This window comes from Drosophila biarmipes, chromosome 2R (assembly GCF_025231255.1).
Source record: "Drosophila biarmipes strain raj3 chromosome 2R, RU_DBia_V1.1, whole genome shotgun sequence".
In the NCBI taxonomy this organism is placed as follows: Eukaryota; Metazoa; Arthropoda; class Insecta; order Diptera; family Drosophilidae; genus Drosophila; species Drosophila biarmipes.
The window spans coordinates 5,022,216-5,037,342 of record NC_066615.1 but is presented as its reverse complement, the minus strand read 5'-3'; the positions used below and the strand labels follow the sequence as shown (position 1 = coordinate 5,037,342).

General features: G+C 43.4%; 4 protein-coding genes across 4 annotated transcripts; 2 read left to right on the top strand and 2 right to left on the bottom strand.

Annotated features, from left to right (window-relative positions):
* The first annotated feature begins 667 nt into the window (after window positions 1-667).
* On the top strand, window positions 668-3,186 carry LOC108029782 (endoplasmic reticulum junction formation protein lunapark). Its single transcript, XM_017102291.3, has 6 exons — window positions 668-822; window positions 927-1,156; window positions 1,225-1,357; window positions 1,573-1,999; window positions 2,448-2,624; window positions 2,854-3,186. The coding sequence occupies exons 1-6, from the start codon at window positions 796-798 to the stop codon at window positions 3,018-3,020; spliced, it is 1,161 nt and encodes a 386-aa protein (XP_016957780.1). The 5' UTR covers window positions 668-795; the 3' UTR covers window positions 3,021-3,186.
* A 2,339-nt stretch (window positions 3,187-5,525) lies between these two features.
* On the top strand, window positions 5,526-6,883 carry LOC108029416 (uncharacterized). The gene is made up of 2 exons (XM_017101652.3): window positions 5,526-5,803; window positions 6,274-6,883. The coding sequence occupies exons 1-2, from the start codon at window positions 5,789-5,791 to the stop codon at window positions 6,751-6,753; spliced, it is 495 nt and encodes a 164-aa protein (XP_016957141.1). The 5' UTR covers window positions 5,526-5,788; the 3' UTR covers window positions 6,754-6,883.
* Window positions 6,884-8,090: 1,207 nt separating this feature from the next.
* Window positions 8,091-8,862, bottom strand: LOC108029462 (uncharacterized). The gene is made up of 4 exons (XM_017101712.2): window positions 8,620-8,862; window positions 8,478-8,566; window positions 8,291-8,423; window positions 8,091-8,230 (listed from the first exon to the last, which is right to left on the bottom strand). The coding sequence occupies exons 1-4, from the start codon at window positions 8,741-8,743 to the stop codon at window positions 8,160-8,162; spliced, it is 417 nt and encodes a 138-aa protein (XP_016957201.1). The 5' UTR covers window positions 8,744-8,862; the 3' UTR covers window positions 8,091-8,159.
* Window positions 8,863-9,037: 175 nt separating this feature from the next.
* Window positions 9,038-10,694, bottom strand: LOC108029407 (histidine-rich glycoprotein). The gene is made up of 3 exons (XM_017101640.2): window positions 10,621-10,694; window positions 9,885-9,946; window positions 9,038-9,421 (listed from the first exon to the last, which is right to left on the bottom strand). Exons 1-3 carry the CDS (start codon window positions 10,639-10,641, stop codon window positions 9,166-9,168), a joined length of 339 nt encoding a protein of 112 aa, XP_016957129.1. The 5' UTR covers window positions 10,642-10,694; the 3' UTR covers window positions 9,038-9,165.
* Window positions 10,695-15,127: the final 4,433 nt, after the last annotated feature.

Sequence of the window (15,127 nt, the reverse complement as noted above, 5' to 3'; positions counted from 1 at the left end):
GACCGCATCCCAAGTGGGCCTTATGGCAACCCTAACCAGGAAAGTTACCTTAAGGCGCTGTTTTCAAATGGAAACACCCTTCGCTTATTAAAAGTCGTGGCAAGAGCGTAGTTTAATTTTTAGCCAAATGAAAATATTTTCAGAATTAAATTATATTAAAATAACGTCTTGAATGTGGCGCTAATTAAAGCTTTTAATGTTTGAAAATATATCCTAAGTACTTAATAATTTTGCTAGGAACATTATTAAAAATTTTAATCATATGCCTAGTACATAATCCTCATGATTTAACTACAATCTCCCCTTTCACAGAATCGAAATTCAAATTTTAAGATTGAAAACAAATAATTTGGACGGCATATATAAATTATGATTAAGATTACAGAGTTGTGACATGGTATCGGGCAATGGTAAATATTTTACGAAATTTTCTTTTAATATAGAATTAAGTTTTGATGAAGCTAAGAAACATATACTTCTGTGATGTTTTTTACGAAGCTGAATCTTAAACTTTAAGGAGTGAACCCGTTTCGTTCTATAAGACCAAGGTGGAGGGTTTTAGACTACGGTGCACTTCCAACAAGAACTCTTTCCGGCGGTTCGAGTCCGTGCTACGTCCCGAAATTTTCTGGGGGTATTAGGTATTTTTCTGGGGTTCCTCGGCGATTTCGAAAGGTACAGCCACGGTCACGCTAGCAACAAATAATTTCCTAGGCAAGCGGGCGGTTTGATAGCAAAATAAGCAAGTAAATGTTTGAGTTTGTTCGCTTCTAGTTAAATTCCTACCTAAACACTATGGGATTCGTGCTGTCCAAGTTCCGGGTGCGTATGTACGACGGTCGCCCCCGCAGCCGTCGCCGAGAGCGAAAGTGCAAATATACTAAGACCCCGAAATATGTGTCGTGAATCCACGAATCTAATTATAGAAGGAAAAGTCTACGGAGGCGGTCTTGGAGGGGCTGCAGACGCAGATCCAGGCGTTGGAGAAGTACATGATTAACACCGAGGAGCGGAAGCGGCGGTTCGTGACCAACTTTGTGGGCTTCACCATAGGCGCGTACATCGTGGGCTTCGGCCTCTGGTACTTCTTCTACTTCCCGCCGACGGTGCAGGAGTGCTTCATGTACCTGGTGCCCCTCCTCCTTTTTCCGATTGTGTGAGTACTGCCAGAGATCCCGCTGAATCCGGTTGTTGGCTGACCTTGATCTTCCCCGACGTCTCTAGCATCATCTTTCTGCGGCGGCTGTTTACGTGGTACTTCCAGCGCAAGCTCAACAAAAATGGCGATAAGCTCTCCCGCCTGAAGGAGGACAAGCGCAAAATACTGGAGCAGGTCATGGACAAAGAGACCTATAAGGTGGGGTTCCGGATCCCTGTACATGCGTAGCCCCTTTTCAATCTCACACGATCTGGGTTATTATATGAGTTATTAATTTGACTGGATAAGAAATGTGGCTTAATTACACATGCTGGTCTTATATCGCAGCTTAATCAAAGAAAGTAACTCATGTAGCAACTCATATCTTGTACATACCCCTTGTACCAGTGCTTATACAATAATACACTCCCCAGGTGGCAGTGAATCTCCTGGAGCGCTTTGGCGATAAAAAGCAGCTCCGTATCAGCGGTCTGCCGACCGGATCGACGCCCAGCCGGTCGCTGGTAGAGCGGTCTCCTCAGCCGGCCGCAGCTGCCGCACGGACTGCAGTAACGGGCGGACAGCCACAACAGCGCTCGCTTGCACCGTACACCAGTGTCTACCGCAACAATAATAACAATACATCGCTGAATAGCAGCGTCATCAGCACCCAGTCACTGGCACCGGTGACGTCAGCGTCCCCGCAGTTGCGCGCCGTTCAAGAACTGCGTCGGCGATCGCCTTTCCCCATCGTGGACGACCGATCACGGAGCGCCCTGGATCGCATCGTGGACTTCATCGTGGGTGACAGTCCAAAGGATCGATTTGGCATGATCTGCAAGGAGTGCCACGCCCACAACGGTGGGTTTAATCATTTCAGTAGAATTTCTACAGAAAGAGAACCTTATTGCATTAAGAAGTTGATAAACCGGTTGGGCTTTCGTTTTTATTTCCATTTTGGCTAGCGCTAACTTAAATACTTTTATTATATTCACGAAAAGTTCATTTAAAGTCTATTAAAACCTGTTTTATTTCGTTTACGTTATATACATTTTCTAATTTATATTTAAAATTATATAAATATTTTGATAACGAAAGATGCACATTTTGAGTCTTAAAATCTAAACTCTTATCTTAAGTTATTATAGTACTAGTTTAAATATGCCTTGGAAATATCTAATCGTTTAAGTATAGTAGTTCATCACAAAAATACAAATCTTACTTGATCATACGTATGCCAGCGCTGAATATTTAGATCTCGACTGAGCAAATAAATTACGTTTATTAACGTTTATGTTGTACCTTACAGGAATGCTGCCCAAAGAGGAGTACGAGTACACTACCTTCAGGTGTGCATTCTGCAATGTACTTAACCCGGCAAGGAAGAAGCGACCAGTGGCACCGCGTCTCTCCCTGGAGGCACCATCGAAAACAGCAACTAAGCGAAACGACAGCTCAGATAGTGAATCATCCGATGATGACTCTGGTACGCATATAATATGAGGGGAAACCCCAGGATGAAGTTATTTTATTGTATTCGTTGCTGTGGGTTCTTAATATTAAGAACAAAAAGTTTAGTACACATTCAGAAATTCTATGTAGGCTTTACAATTATAAATATGAAGGGGAAGCTCAGCTTACTTGTTTACTGGTAAAATGGTTTCCCCTATTTTCACTAAAAGCATTTTATCATCTAATACTTACTGAACTTGCAGATAAGGAGCCATCTGTGCGAAGAGCCCTGCTTCAGAATGTGCCATCGAGTGAAACTGATATGGATGCCACCACCGTAACGGAAGACATGGCAATGGAGACTGAAACAACCGAGACTGGATCTACTGCCGCCGAAGGCAGCCGAACTGAGGTGACTGCGAGTTCCTGAGGGCAAACTGCTCGGATGTACTCCTACTAGGCGCCAGTCAAGCAAAATTCTTGGATTATTTGCTTATTAGCTTACTTATTTAATTTTTTATTGGTAAGCAAATTTCAACGATATTGTTATCATGAATTTATTGTCGAAGAATGAATACATTGAATGAAAACATTAATCTTCGAGTAGCCCGCACTTTCTTTGGGTCAGCCACCTAGTCGCCCGAGGTGTGGGCGGCGGCACTCCCACAACTGTCAGCATAGGAGGAAATTGATAATTAAAATCTAGACAAAATAAGGCGACAACTAATGGCATAATAATTTAAAGCACGCCGCGGCGTGTGACAAAAAAGGCAAACCCGACAGCGCTGGCGATATCACTTGGCCAGCAGCGATACTTACTTACAAGCGCGAGAACACACACATGCGACTTGGACTCCAGACTAGCACTGCATTATGCGAAAGGTCAACAATTTCAATTTCGCTGGCTTTTATTTAGCTTTATTCTGTTTTTCCGGGCCATTGATCAAGGCTAACGAGATCGATCGGCTGGTTGGCTGGCTGGCTGCCTGGCAATCTGGCGGTGCAGCAACGTAACATAACGCATTAGCCGGCCAACACCAGCACCACCAGCGCCCACCTACACACGAAAAAATACCCAAATCTGGGCGTTAGTTCACTGTTAATTCGGCAGGAAATAATTTATATACTATGGGTTCGTTATTTCCTATATAAATAGTTTACCATCGTTAAGTAATATGAACAGACATTTTTTTTTGAAGTTTTGTTACTTATGTGAATCATAGAAAATGTATGTTAATCACCTTTAAAATTACAGATATGACGGGGCCCAATTAATGTTTAATTTTTTTAGATCCCAAGGAATCCCAAACGTGTAGTTAAGTTTGTGTTTCTATAAATATTAATTGTATTGTTTAAATTATTTTATTGTGAACAGTGCGTAATACTATGGAATACTCGATGTTTGTAGAACTGAGGTGGTCTTGTTTTTCTCTGTACAGCTGCGATCGTGGTGGAGCGGCGGGCAGGGATTGGACTGTGTGGATTGGACGGTGCCGCGCCCGCGCAAATTCCTGCCAATGGCTGGCGGCAAACACAAATTATAAGAATTAAACTAAATCTGTTACACCGTTGCCAACAATTGGGCACGTCTGTCCCCCAACATAACATGTTCATATATGTAGCCATGTGAGCCCGGTCGTCGTGTGCCGACCCGCGGGCTCTGGGCGCTGCCTGATTAGCTCATAATTTGTGTGGCCGTGCGATTTTCGCTCTTTTCCACGTAATTGAATTTCCCAACAGCATGGCGGCCAGGAAGTCGTCGGTCGCTGGTGCGTAAGGCGGTCCCCAGTTCAGTCTCACCGGCACTGCGTGGTGCGAATGAGTGAATGGCCGTCAACCTATAACGGGTTATCGGAGATAGAACTGCCAACGGAAAAATCAAAACTAGGGATGGAGTGCGATTGTACTTATAAGATGTAGATCAATTCAAGTCATTTTGTCATCTAGGATGGTTTTTTGTTGCTATTCAAAAGATTATATTTTGAGCAACCAGATGCATCGTAATGCAATACTTTCATTAGGAAAGTGTTAATTTATCAAAAACGAATGTTAAAGCTAGTGATGGTTTTATCTTGCTTGAACTTGGAATGTGTGTGTATTGTATTGCATTTGAATATTCTTAGAGATTCGTTATACAAAATTTATAATTATTATACTTAGTAGTGTGTGGTGTTACCCAATGTCAAAAATCTATGGAACACTAGAGTCATATCGCCCAGCCCTAGCACCTAGAAGCGAACCTCGGGCCGACGCCGCCTCTCAAATGCATTGGGATCTAGTGCAAGTTCGCTGCACCGAAACCCGTTTGCAATGACTCGGACCACCGCTGCCTTCCGGGCAGACCGGGCGACATGTGGCAGTGGCATGCCAAGGCGATGGTGGAACCAATGGCAGAACCGACGGCGACCTGTGCCTCTTACACGATCCGAATCCAAGTCCAAATCCGAATCGGAGCAAAGTGATTCACGAACTGCTGATCCCCCATCTCGCTGGGCTGGCGAATGCGGATCGAAAATCGGCCAAACGCCAACGCGGCGTGGTCAAAAATACGCGAACACACAATACACAAAACCAGCCCGGAGATTTCTTTTTTTGGCCGAAATGCAAGTTGGGGGCTTAGTTCATTGCTAATGACGGCATGTCGGTAACTCGATATAAGTGCACACTCGCATGTGTTTGCATAGCTGGGTGTTTAAGCATATTACCCACCCGTATACATGTGCAGCGTACACTTATGTGCCTGTCCGTCGGCCCCGTTCGATTTATTTGTCCGCGCTCCACAACAAAGCCTCATAATAATCTGTTGGGCCAATCAAGTAAAATATGCGCGAGATCAGTCAACTACAAAAACAAAAGCAAAAGTGAAGCAAAGTAAAGCAACTGCAGCAGCAGCAGCAGCAGCAGCAGCAGCAACAAAAGCAAAAGCAACAAACCAAGCGGCAATAGCAATGAAAGTGAAACCGAGTCTGGCCGAGAGACTCTGGCTGAGATTGAGACCCGGCCAAGAGTCGGTTCTAGCCAGCATCAGCTATATAAGCTAGACGGCCGGGCTCGGCAGCAGCAGTGCAGCGCTGACCAGGAACCCAATTGGAAGTTTGAGCTACGACTTCATAGTCCAATTCGGCCAAGGATTACCATTGCCCCGACTCCAGAACCCACTTCAAATCCAGCACCGCCCTCCCACTCAGCACAGCCAACATGTTCTTCAAGCTGGTAAGTGGCCTTTGCAACCAGGCTCTGATCGAGACTAGTGTCTAAGAATAGACTATTCTATAAAAGGGGCAGACCAGACAAGTCGAAAGATTTTTTAACTTCTAAAAATTCTAATCCTGTTGAATAACAGAAGAATCTTCAAAAGTAACTTCAAATTTTAATGTTATCAATTTTAAAATATTTTCTTTCTACATGAAAGGAAAAAAATATCCCATCTACATATTTCTTATGTCAATTGTTTACCTCTTTTTTGGAAATATTATAATAAACTAAAAGCAAGTTTATATCGTATATTTTTTGTTTATAACTCAAAATTTACTTATAATTTTAAATAGTTAATGTAAAACTGTAGACATGTAGAATAAATTATAAAATTGAGATCAACACAAAAAAGGATAAATGCACACACACACTCCTGAGTTTACCTTGGTAATAAGATGTTTCTAACAATTGTCTACCCTTCCCTCCAGATTTTCGCTACCTTTGTGGCTCTGGCGGTGGCCAAGCCGCAGCACCAACCTGCCGCCCAGTATCCGGCTGGCGTTAATCCCCAGGACTGCCCCAACTTCCCCATCTGTGATAACGCGCGTCTGCACAACCCCCAGCCACAGTGGGGAGCCCCGCAGCCGCAGTGGCAGCAGCCGCAGCCACAGTGGAACCCCCAGCCGCAACCCCAGTGGCAGCAGCCGCAGCAACAGTGGAACCCCCAGCCCCAGCCCCAGTGGCAGCCGCAGCCCTCGTGGAACGCCGCTCCGGCCCCCGCCGCCGGCGGCGATAAGTATCCGGCTGGCATCAACCCGCAGACCTGCCCCAACTACCCGTACTGCGACGTGAACGCCGGACACGCCGGCGCCCCAGTGGCTGCTCCTCCACTCCCGGGCTGGACGGAGCGCCTCTACCCCGCCGGAGTCTCGCCGCACCAGTGCCCCAACTTCCCGTACTGCAGCTAAAGCGGTTCTCTTGCGGCTTCCCGCAACTTCCTCTAACGCTTCGCCTTTCCCCAGTTCTCAATTAGTGGACATTCATCTGAAATTCTTTGTTGTTGGCGCCGAAATAAATGCAAAATGTTGGTCAAAGAAATTCGACTTTATATGGGTTAAGGGGGAGAGTTAATGTCTTTGCCTATAAGAAAATAAAAATAAACAAGATGTTTTGTTCCAGCATCTAAAACTTAACCTTTCATTCTTCCGTAAAAATAAGGAAAAGTAAATGTTCTGTGTTCTATTTTACTGACATTGAATATAGTTGAATAATTAAGATGTTCTTTAGTAAAATACATATGTACATATCAGACACTTCCTTTTAAATTCAGAAACTGCTTTCAAAAATACCAGTAAATTTTATACTTAATGGTGACAAAAATATAAAGGAGGAAAAGAACAAAAGATGCCTATGGAATTTGAAATTCCGAAAACAAAGCAATTAAAACAATCTATTATTATCTATTTTTATTGCAAACTACTTCCATATTTACATTGTAAAATTTTACATACGAAGCTTAAAGAAAATATTAATGAATTTAAAGGAAATGAAAAAGATTCAATATAATGTGTTGTTTGACTAAAACTTTCCGAGGACCAGTTTAATCGTGTTGAACTAGGAACTGTCGCTCTCATGCCCCGAGAATGTGCCCTGCCACGCCCCTGCAGTGCAGCACCACGTGGGCAAGGAGCGGAGTGACCGGACCGGATCGGATCGGGTCGGTCTGGCAGTCGACCTCAGTCGGAGCTGCTTTGTGAAAGTCGTTCTTGCAAAACTTCGGCTTAATTGCCGCCTTCGGGAGGCAAGCCAAGGTCAAGTGCAACTGCAAATTACAGTCTTGCAATGGGATTGAGTAATGGAGCAATGGTCCAATCGAAAGTATCCCTTTCCCAACCAATTCACCTGAAATGTGCGTGCAGTCGAAATTCGATTTATCTGTAATTAATTTGGCATTGCCCCATTTTTTGGCGCTGGCAATAATTTTTAATTTTCCTCATGAAAGTAGTTTTAAAAACATGTGTATGTTTATAAGTACGTTTTTATCGTTTGGATTTGAACATTTGCACTCTTGGAATCTATAAAAATAAAAGTTTAAGAAGTAATCAATTAAAGGAAAACTAATGGGGTATTAGCCAAGCCTAATATTAGTAATCCGCGTTGGGTTAATCAAAATAGATAGTAAGGTTTTTACTGGTTTTTAGAAGTGTTCTTTGTAATCCGGTTGGATTTGCCCACCCTTGCCAGCTATTGGTGGACCAGTGTTCTGCGACCCTAACCCATAAATCTGATTAAGAAGGGCAATCAATTGTCAAAAAGCAGATGATTTTATTGCTACTATCACAGTACAATTTAACAATATTTGGTATCAGGGAGATCAGATGAACAGCGCTCCTCCTAGGGCTGCGTAAAAGGAGTAGGCCACCAGCCAGAAATATAGGCATATAACTGAAGGTTTTAGTGGTGATTGAAATAATCTGGAAAAGTCAGGGGTGCAGCGCTACTCACAGAACATTAGGGCATATGTGACCATCACCCAGTACCAAATAACGAGTATAACGTCGGATATTATCAGTATAACCATGGCCAGAATTTTGATCAACGTCATTATTATATAAAAGAGCATCCAGCTGCTCCTTAGCTACAAGAAATAATTACGTTCCGAGGGAAATTGGAAAATGGGATGGGATCTCACCCGGAAGCAGCCGATGATCAGGAATACGCAGCTCAGTATGTGCAGCATCATGAAGATAATGAACAGAGTATGGCCCAAATCGGGAATGCCTTGGGGATAATCAGGTCAACCTGTCCTCTAAGCTCCTGAAAACTTCACTTACCCGACTCCCCAAACAGGGCAATGAAAGTTCCTCCCAGAATATCCGCTATAATATGCAGAATCCCAATCACAATAGTACCGATGCGCAGGTCCACGCAGCAGCAGCAGCTCTGTAGGTAGATCATATTGCCGGTGTCTTTGAAGTCTTAGGGTCTACGCTTTCAGTGGGCTAATATTTGCGATTCGAGAGTGTGGGATTTATGTTGTTGGGGAGGCGGCTGTTTCAGTTCTGACGTTATAAGCAAAACTACTAGGTGTAATCCGTTCTTATTAGTTATGATATCCATTAAAGCTATTTATCGGTGCTTTAATAATTAGCAAATGAGCTGGGAAAAAAGAATGTTCTGGATATATATATTCCTTGGGGTGCATTTTTTAATAAAAAACTATGGAACCCCTGCAATAAACACACCAAGAGCTCTTGTGTACAGTCGAAATGTGATTTTATTTACAGTCATTAACTTAGGCATTGTACAGTATTTACAGGCTGCTTTTGAGTGGACTGGCCGAGTGGGTGGGATGACAGACGAGCAGGCCAGCTGGGGGCTTACAGCCAGCCGTGTCCGTGGTGGGAGCTCCAGCCGTGGTGGTCGTGGTGGTCGTCGAAGACGTGGTGGATGGGCACCTCCTCGTGGTGGACGTGGTGCACTGGCACCGGGATCTCCTCGTGGTGGACGTGGTGCACGGGAACCTCCTTGTAGATGGGCACCGGCACGTGCTTCACCACCGGCACATGCACCTTCTGGACGTGGTGATGATGCACCGTGTGCACCTTGTACGGCACGTGGATGGTGTGGTGCTCGCTGCGGATCGAAAGTGAAATCGGTCAGATTGGCAGCCACATAGCCACGTACCCATCGCGTATTAGCTAATCAGTGGCTTGAACTCGGCGTCTTGGCAGCCAATCGGAATTGGCAATTAGTTCGCACAATTATGCGCGCATTACAGCGAATTAAATGCCAGCCGCTGCCTGTGAATTCCTAAGCCGCGAGCCAAGCCAAGATCGGCTAAGTTCAATGGTAGCCGTGGCTCGATGCAAAGACTGCGATTGGAGCGGGGCTCTAAGTGCTACAAGCGTTTTGATTGCTCAATTCGATCGCAATCGGACACATATTTTATATACCCACAGCCCAGTCGCAGCGTTTAAAAACCCATGCGACCGCTCGTTAGCCTGGCATAAAGCGGGAAATAGGTATTTTTATCGATTCGCTCGGGTTATTTATGGATCGGTTCAGGTGCAGATGCAGATCGGCCCGCGATACTCACTGTTTGCCAAAGAAGCCGGGACTGGGGGCGCAGTAGGCCACGGCGAAGAGGGCGACGAAGACCTGAAAGGGGGTAAGGAAGTGTTTAGGCCCGAGTTAGAGTGCAAAATAGCTCAAATTGAAATTAATCAGTATAATTAATATTAATTTGGCGCAAGCTAGATAGCCGCTACTGATAGTTATTCAAAGGCTCTGTGATCTATTTTCCCGACATTCATCAAACATAGTCGACAAACATATTTGTAGTTGACTTATAACTATCACTTATAACGACTCGGTGGGAAATCCTTTTGCTCGGATCGGGTAAATGAAAAATTTATTTAGCCATAATGGATAATATTCATCGGGACAAAAAGTATCGGCGATATAAACTTTATGTAGACGGGACGATGTATTTTGAGTAGTTATTACCAAATTTAAAAAATGATTGTTTTAGTTTTAATATTGGGGGTGTCCCAGCAGGCCTATATTCGACAAAAGACATTTCTGTGACACCACACCACCCTTTAAAAAACTTACTAAAAAGATGGAAATACGTAAAGAAATTATAAGAAACAAAAACCTTCTTGTCCATTTAATTGATTTTGAAGTTTTAAGTTTTAGATTTGAATATTTTTAGTTTGCGATTTTTTATTTCCAATAGTACTTATAGTTGTTCTGTTTTTCACTATAGTCCACTTGGGGTTAATCCTTTTAGGCTTTTCACACTGATAAACCGACATCCTTGGCGCACTTACGAATGCTTTCAGGGCGGACATTGTTGGTTGGCTGAACTCTGCGGCGAAAAGGCGATACGAAGCCGGAGCACTGTCAGGTGGTGACTGATAACCACAGGCTGCGACTCATCCGTTTTATACCCGGCGCCGACAGCCGTTTTGTTGTTGCCAATTGCCGACTGCGCTGCACGAGAAAGACGTGACGTTGGTGCAGCGCGGCAGCAACAGCAGCAGCAACAGCAGCAGCGGCGAGGCCCAACAGCAACATCGGCGGCAACAGCAACATCAACAGCCAAGCGACAATAACCATAACAGTGGTCGACCGACTGTTGGCCACATGTGAGCCATGGGCATTACCTGTCGCCGACTTCTGTTTACGAGGGTTAAGAGCCATTGGGTGGCGGGGAGGCGGGGAGGCGGGTTAAGAGCGGTCCATGCTTCAGTTGTCCACAAAGGCAGACGATCGAACTTTGACTTGCCGGGCTTTGTGTAATACGAGGCAAATTACATTCATTTCATAAGCATAATCGCAAAGCAGCGGGAGTGGGGGTAAAATCATTCCAAGTGAGTGACCAAGTAGCACATATATCGTTGCTGAATGGATCACTTAGCGGCCTTCTGCAGACCGCCACAAAAGTGAACGTGGACGGAGACAAAGCCAAGTTGTCACGCTAATCCAAATTTTGGCCCTTCCATATCGGCTTGGAGCCATCTCCGGCGAACGACCTTGAAGGTTTTTCCCCCTTCTTGTGGTAACTGTCGCCGGTGGTGTCAATTAATATGGGTCGGCGTTGGAATTACAGGAGTCAACTCTTGGATGTACACGGGCACATCACGACACATGAAACTCGAAACACGTACGCCGTAAATTTGCAATAAAACGCATTTCGGGCCATTACTTAACACTAACAGTGGAGGCGATAGTCGGGCAATGCATCACACGACTTTACAGAAATTCGATTTCGATGTTGGTCTTTTTGGCCCATTCTATAATGCCCCTGACATAACGCTAGCCACGCCAGCTGCTGTTGCAACTAGTGGTTGCATGTTGCTGCTGTGTGTTAAATCAACTGTCAAGAGCTTTAATTTGCGGGCTTTAACCCGTTTAAGGCTGGACGGGGAGGTCCCCGTAAGTGATTCAAATTGAATAAATACTAGAACTATAAACGAAATGGTTCGCATATAATAATCTTAACTGGTTTCCAAAAGTAATGCGGTTTCTTTAACTATGTTGTCTGAAAGGAATTTTCAATTAAAAATATTATACAAAATGTTAGTCGGCCTTAATGGGTTAAACTACTACTATCTCTATTTTACTTTCTCCTTCTCTCTCTCGGCTTTTCGGTGTATATGTAGGCCAGTGTGTTTCAGCTGCGTTTGAGGGCGCACCACTGCCATCCTGCCCCACCGAACCACCGATGCGCCGAACCACCAAGCCACCGGCCTACCCCAGCCCCTTTGCCGGGATATTATTGCATTTGCGGCAAATTGCTCGTTTTAGACATGCCAAATTGCATAATGGATATTTGTCTGTGCGATAAATATGCCATGGCTTCCATGCCACGCCCCCTGCTCCCCGCGCCCCTTCTAACCATGCGTGCCCGTGGGCAAAGCCAAACAATAATCCACCCGGTGGCCGCTGCGGTGGATGATTACTTTCGCTTTCTGCGAACGCGCTCGCGAATCGTTGTGGATCGGGATCCCGAGATCTGCACATGCAAATACTTCCTGTTGGGTGAGTTTTGATTTCTGTGAATGTGGACCACACTAAAAACTGGCACCAGTTCCAGAAAGTGCACGGGAAAAAACGGGATCTAGCATCAGATGATCACATAGGGGATCATTTTGTATATGAACGTCCATGCGATCTTAGGTTAGTTAATGGTATTCTCTCCAGTAGTAAAAAACTTATATTTGACTTAAAATATATCTCAAGTTGTTTCTGAGGTATTGATGATTATATGTAATGAGGTAATCATAATAATTAAACAACATTTTTTCATCAGCCAACCTATAAGATAACTAAGGCTGTGGTAGTGTAAACTAATTGGTAGCGTTCTGTGATATTGGACTTATAAAACAAGTTAAAAACCTTTACTTTGTTGTACGTTAATAACTATTTTTTCAGTGGCTCAAGCGTTTTTTTAAATGGGTTTTAAAACCTTTTCAGAGCATCTTAAAAATGGCACAGTCGAACAGCTGGCCACTAGGCTCAGATTCCAATTGGGACACTGACGCACATGCGGACTCAATGGCCACTCAGCACCAGCATGATGTAAAGCACGCCAAGTGCTCCTCGTTATGCAGATAGATACGGCCAACGAAATAGCTGTCTAATTGGACGGCGGAACATGACCGGCTGTTCAGTCGATTGGTCAAACATGAGTGGACAAATCGTTTTTGATAAACGCCAGCAAGATTGATACGAGATATCCAGCTCATAAATCAACCTAACGCGTTCCAATACAGACTGATATGCACCAGCGTATGGGTTTCATCTGACTAATGGAGTTTCAGAAGCAGAGATCAAGGAGCTGGATTAAAAACTGTGTACTGGAAATTGTATGAATCTACCGACTACTGTGAGTCTTCTTTTGCAGGCAATGCTTGTGTTATTTCTTCTTCGTGAAATTGCTAATTTATTTGTAAGGTTGCTAATATGTGAAGCTGTTAAGTGTATAATACGTTTTAGCTAACACTAAAAAACGGTAACGTTATGGGCGCACTAAGTGAATGGTCGTTAAATATGTAGGTACGGCAAATGGGTAAATGAAAGACTTGAATAGATGTTCAGAGCGATGATAGTTCCCATAAGTTAATAAGGCAATTCTATTAGGTAAAGTTAAAAATTTGAAGAGGATATACCTCAGCTTTCCATCACTTTCTTCTTTAAGGAAATACTTCACATTCTTCTTCAATCATATTTCCTGGGACTAGCATATCCGTGCGACTAAGATAGATGCGTGACTTTGGTACGTGTCACTAGCGGGTCTTCCTGCTGGCCCACAACTGTCAATCAGCTTTCGGACACAATTTATGCGCCCTCGCAGAATTCGTTTACCCAACCGATGCGGTTACATGACACGGCTGGAGGCATGGGTTTCCTGCGAACCACACTCCGCTCTGATCGGCAATCGGTTCGACATCGTATCGTATCTGCCGCCAATATCTCCCAGTTAGACACGACCTGAAACTGAAATTGAAATTGAAATTTTAACGCAGATATGCTAGAAACGTGGTCAGTTCGCGGCCCCATATCGCCGATCGGAGCCTCACCCACTTGGCAGGCGGAGTGCGTCCGCCAAGCGCCGATCGCCACCGCAAGTCGGGTGAATTTTGATGCGATGCGATTTTGGACTTCGATAGGGTCGAGGGACAAGTGCCAAACGCTGCACATCCAAGCGGAATGAGCGATATGTGGAGCAGCCCCCAAAGCCAAGTATTCACAGGCACAAACTATTGGGCAATGCGTGAAGTGCCAGTGCCGGCTTCTATTTTGGCCACTTGGGTATTAACTGCTTGGCGAGGCAGACATGACCTGCTTGGGGCGGAGTCCCTCGGTCATTTATAATGAAGAACGACCGCGAATGGCCTTTGCGGTGAGCCGAATAATATTCTTTGTTCCCCTTTTAATTTCTTAAGAAAATAAGATCACACGACAGTGAGTTGAAAATTATACAGCAGTGTATTGTGCTTAAAGCAGTCTTAAGTGTTCTATTTTCATTATATTTTTGCAAGTTTAAACGCAAAACTGGAAAAAAAGTGTTGTTTCCTGAATAATAGTAAATTAAAATCGATTAAGTCATATTTGTTAAAAAGAATCAGAGGTGGAGTATAGAAATTGGGATCTGTGTCTTACAGGTCACATAGAACATAATTATAAAAAAATTACATCATCTTGTTAAATAATTATTTAGCAATATAATAAAAAATGAGTATATTTGTCTTTTTTAAAATCGATAGTACTTATAGTTACATTGAAAAAGTCATGTTGTGACTTTAATTAAAAAACAAGAAAGGAAGTTAACATCGGCAAGCCGAAGTTTGTATACCCTAGCAGTTATAAGAATTAATCAACTTTAGTAACGACAATTATAATTTTTAAGGATTGTTGCTGGCTTCAGTGATATTAAAAAAAAAAATGTTTTTTTTTGACATCTATAGGTTAGAGTAATTTTCATTAAATAGAATTCAAAATTCTTAAAAATATAACAAATTATATTCCCAATATTCTAAGATAATGTGTCAAAAAGCCCCAAAGCTATAATTTTTTTCATATTGTTTTACCACAAATTTTCCGATCGATCCTATCACAGCTATATGATATAGTCGATCGATTTTGAAAAAATTTAATTCGAAATTCAGAACTAATTAAAATATTTTATTTCTAAGCTTTGAAGGTTATTTGTCAAAAAGCACCAAAGCTATAATTTGTTTTATGTTATTTTTCCACGAATTTTCCGATCGTTTCACTGACAGCTATATGATGTAGTCGTCCGATTTTGACTAAATTAAATCAAAATTCAGA

What these genes read in the sequence shown, in the direction of transcription:
- LOC108029782 (XM_017102291.3), top strand. Translation starts at nt 796, where the DNA reads ATGGGATTCGTGCTGTCCAAGTTCCGG. An exon ending in TCGTGCTGTCCAAGTTCCGG is followed by an intron (nt 823 to 926) that starts GTGCGTATGTAC and finishes ATCTAATTATAG; the next exon opens with AAGGAAAAGTCTACGGAGGC. An exon ending in GGAGTGCCACGCCCACAACG is followed by an intron (nt 2,000 to 2,447) that starts GTGGGTTTAATC and finishes TGTACCTTACAG; the next exon opens with GAATGCTGCCCAAAGAGGAG.
- LOC108029462 (XM_017101712.2), bottom strand. Translation starts at nt 8,743, where the DNA reads ATGATCTACCTACAGAGCTGCTGCTGCTGCGTGGACCTGCGCATCGGT. An exon ending in TGCCCTGTTTGGGGAGTCGG is followed by an intron (nt 8,567 to 8,619) that starts GTAAGTGAAGTT and finishes ATTATCCCCAAG; the next exon opens with GCATTCCCGATTTGGGCCAT. An exon ending in TGATCATCGGCTGCTTCCGG is followed by an intron (nt 8,424 to 8,477) that starts GTGAGATCCCAT and finishes TATTTCTTGTAG; the next exon opens with CTAAGGAGCAGCTGGATGCT.
- LOC108029407 (XM_017101640.2), bottom strand. Translation starts at nt 10,641, where the DNA reads ATGTCCGCCCTGAAAGCATTC. An exon ending in TGTCCGCCCTGAAAGCATTC is followed by an intron (nt 9,947 to 10,620) that starts GTAAGTGCGCCA and finishes ACCCCCTTTCAG; the next exon opens with GTCTTCGTCGCCCTCTTCGC. An exon ending in CCCGGCTTCTTTGGCAAACA is followed by an intron (nt 9,422 to 9,884) that starts GTGAGTATCGCG and finishes TTCGATCCGCAG; the next exon opens with CGAGCACCACACCATCCACG.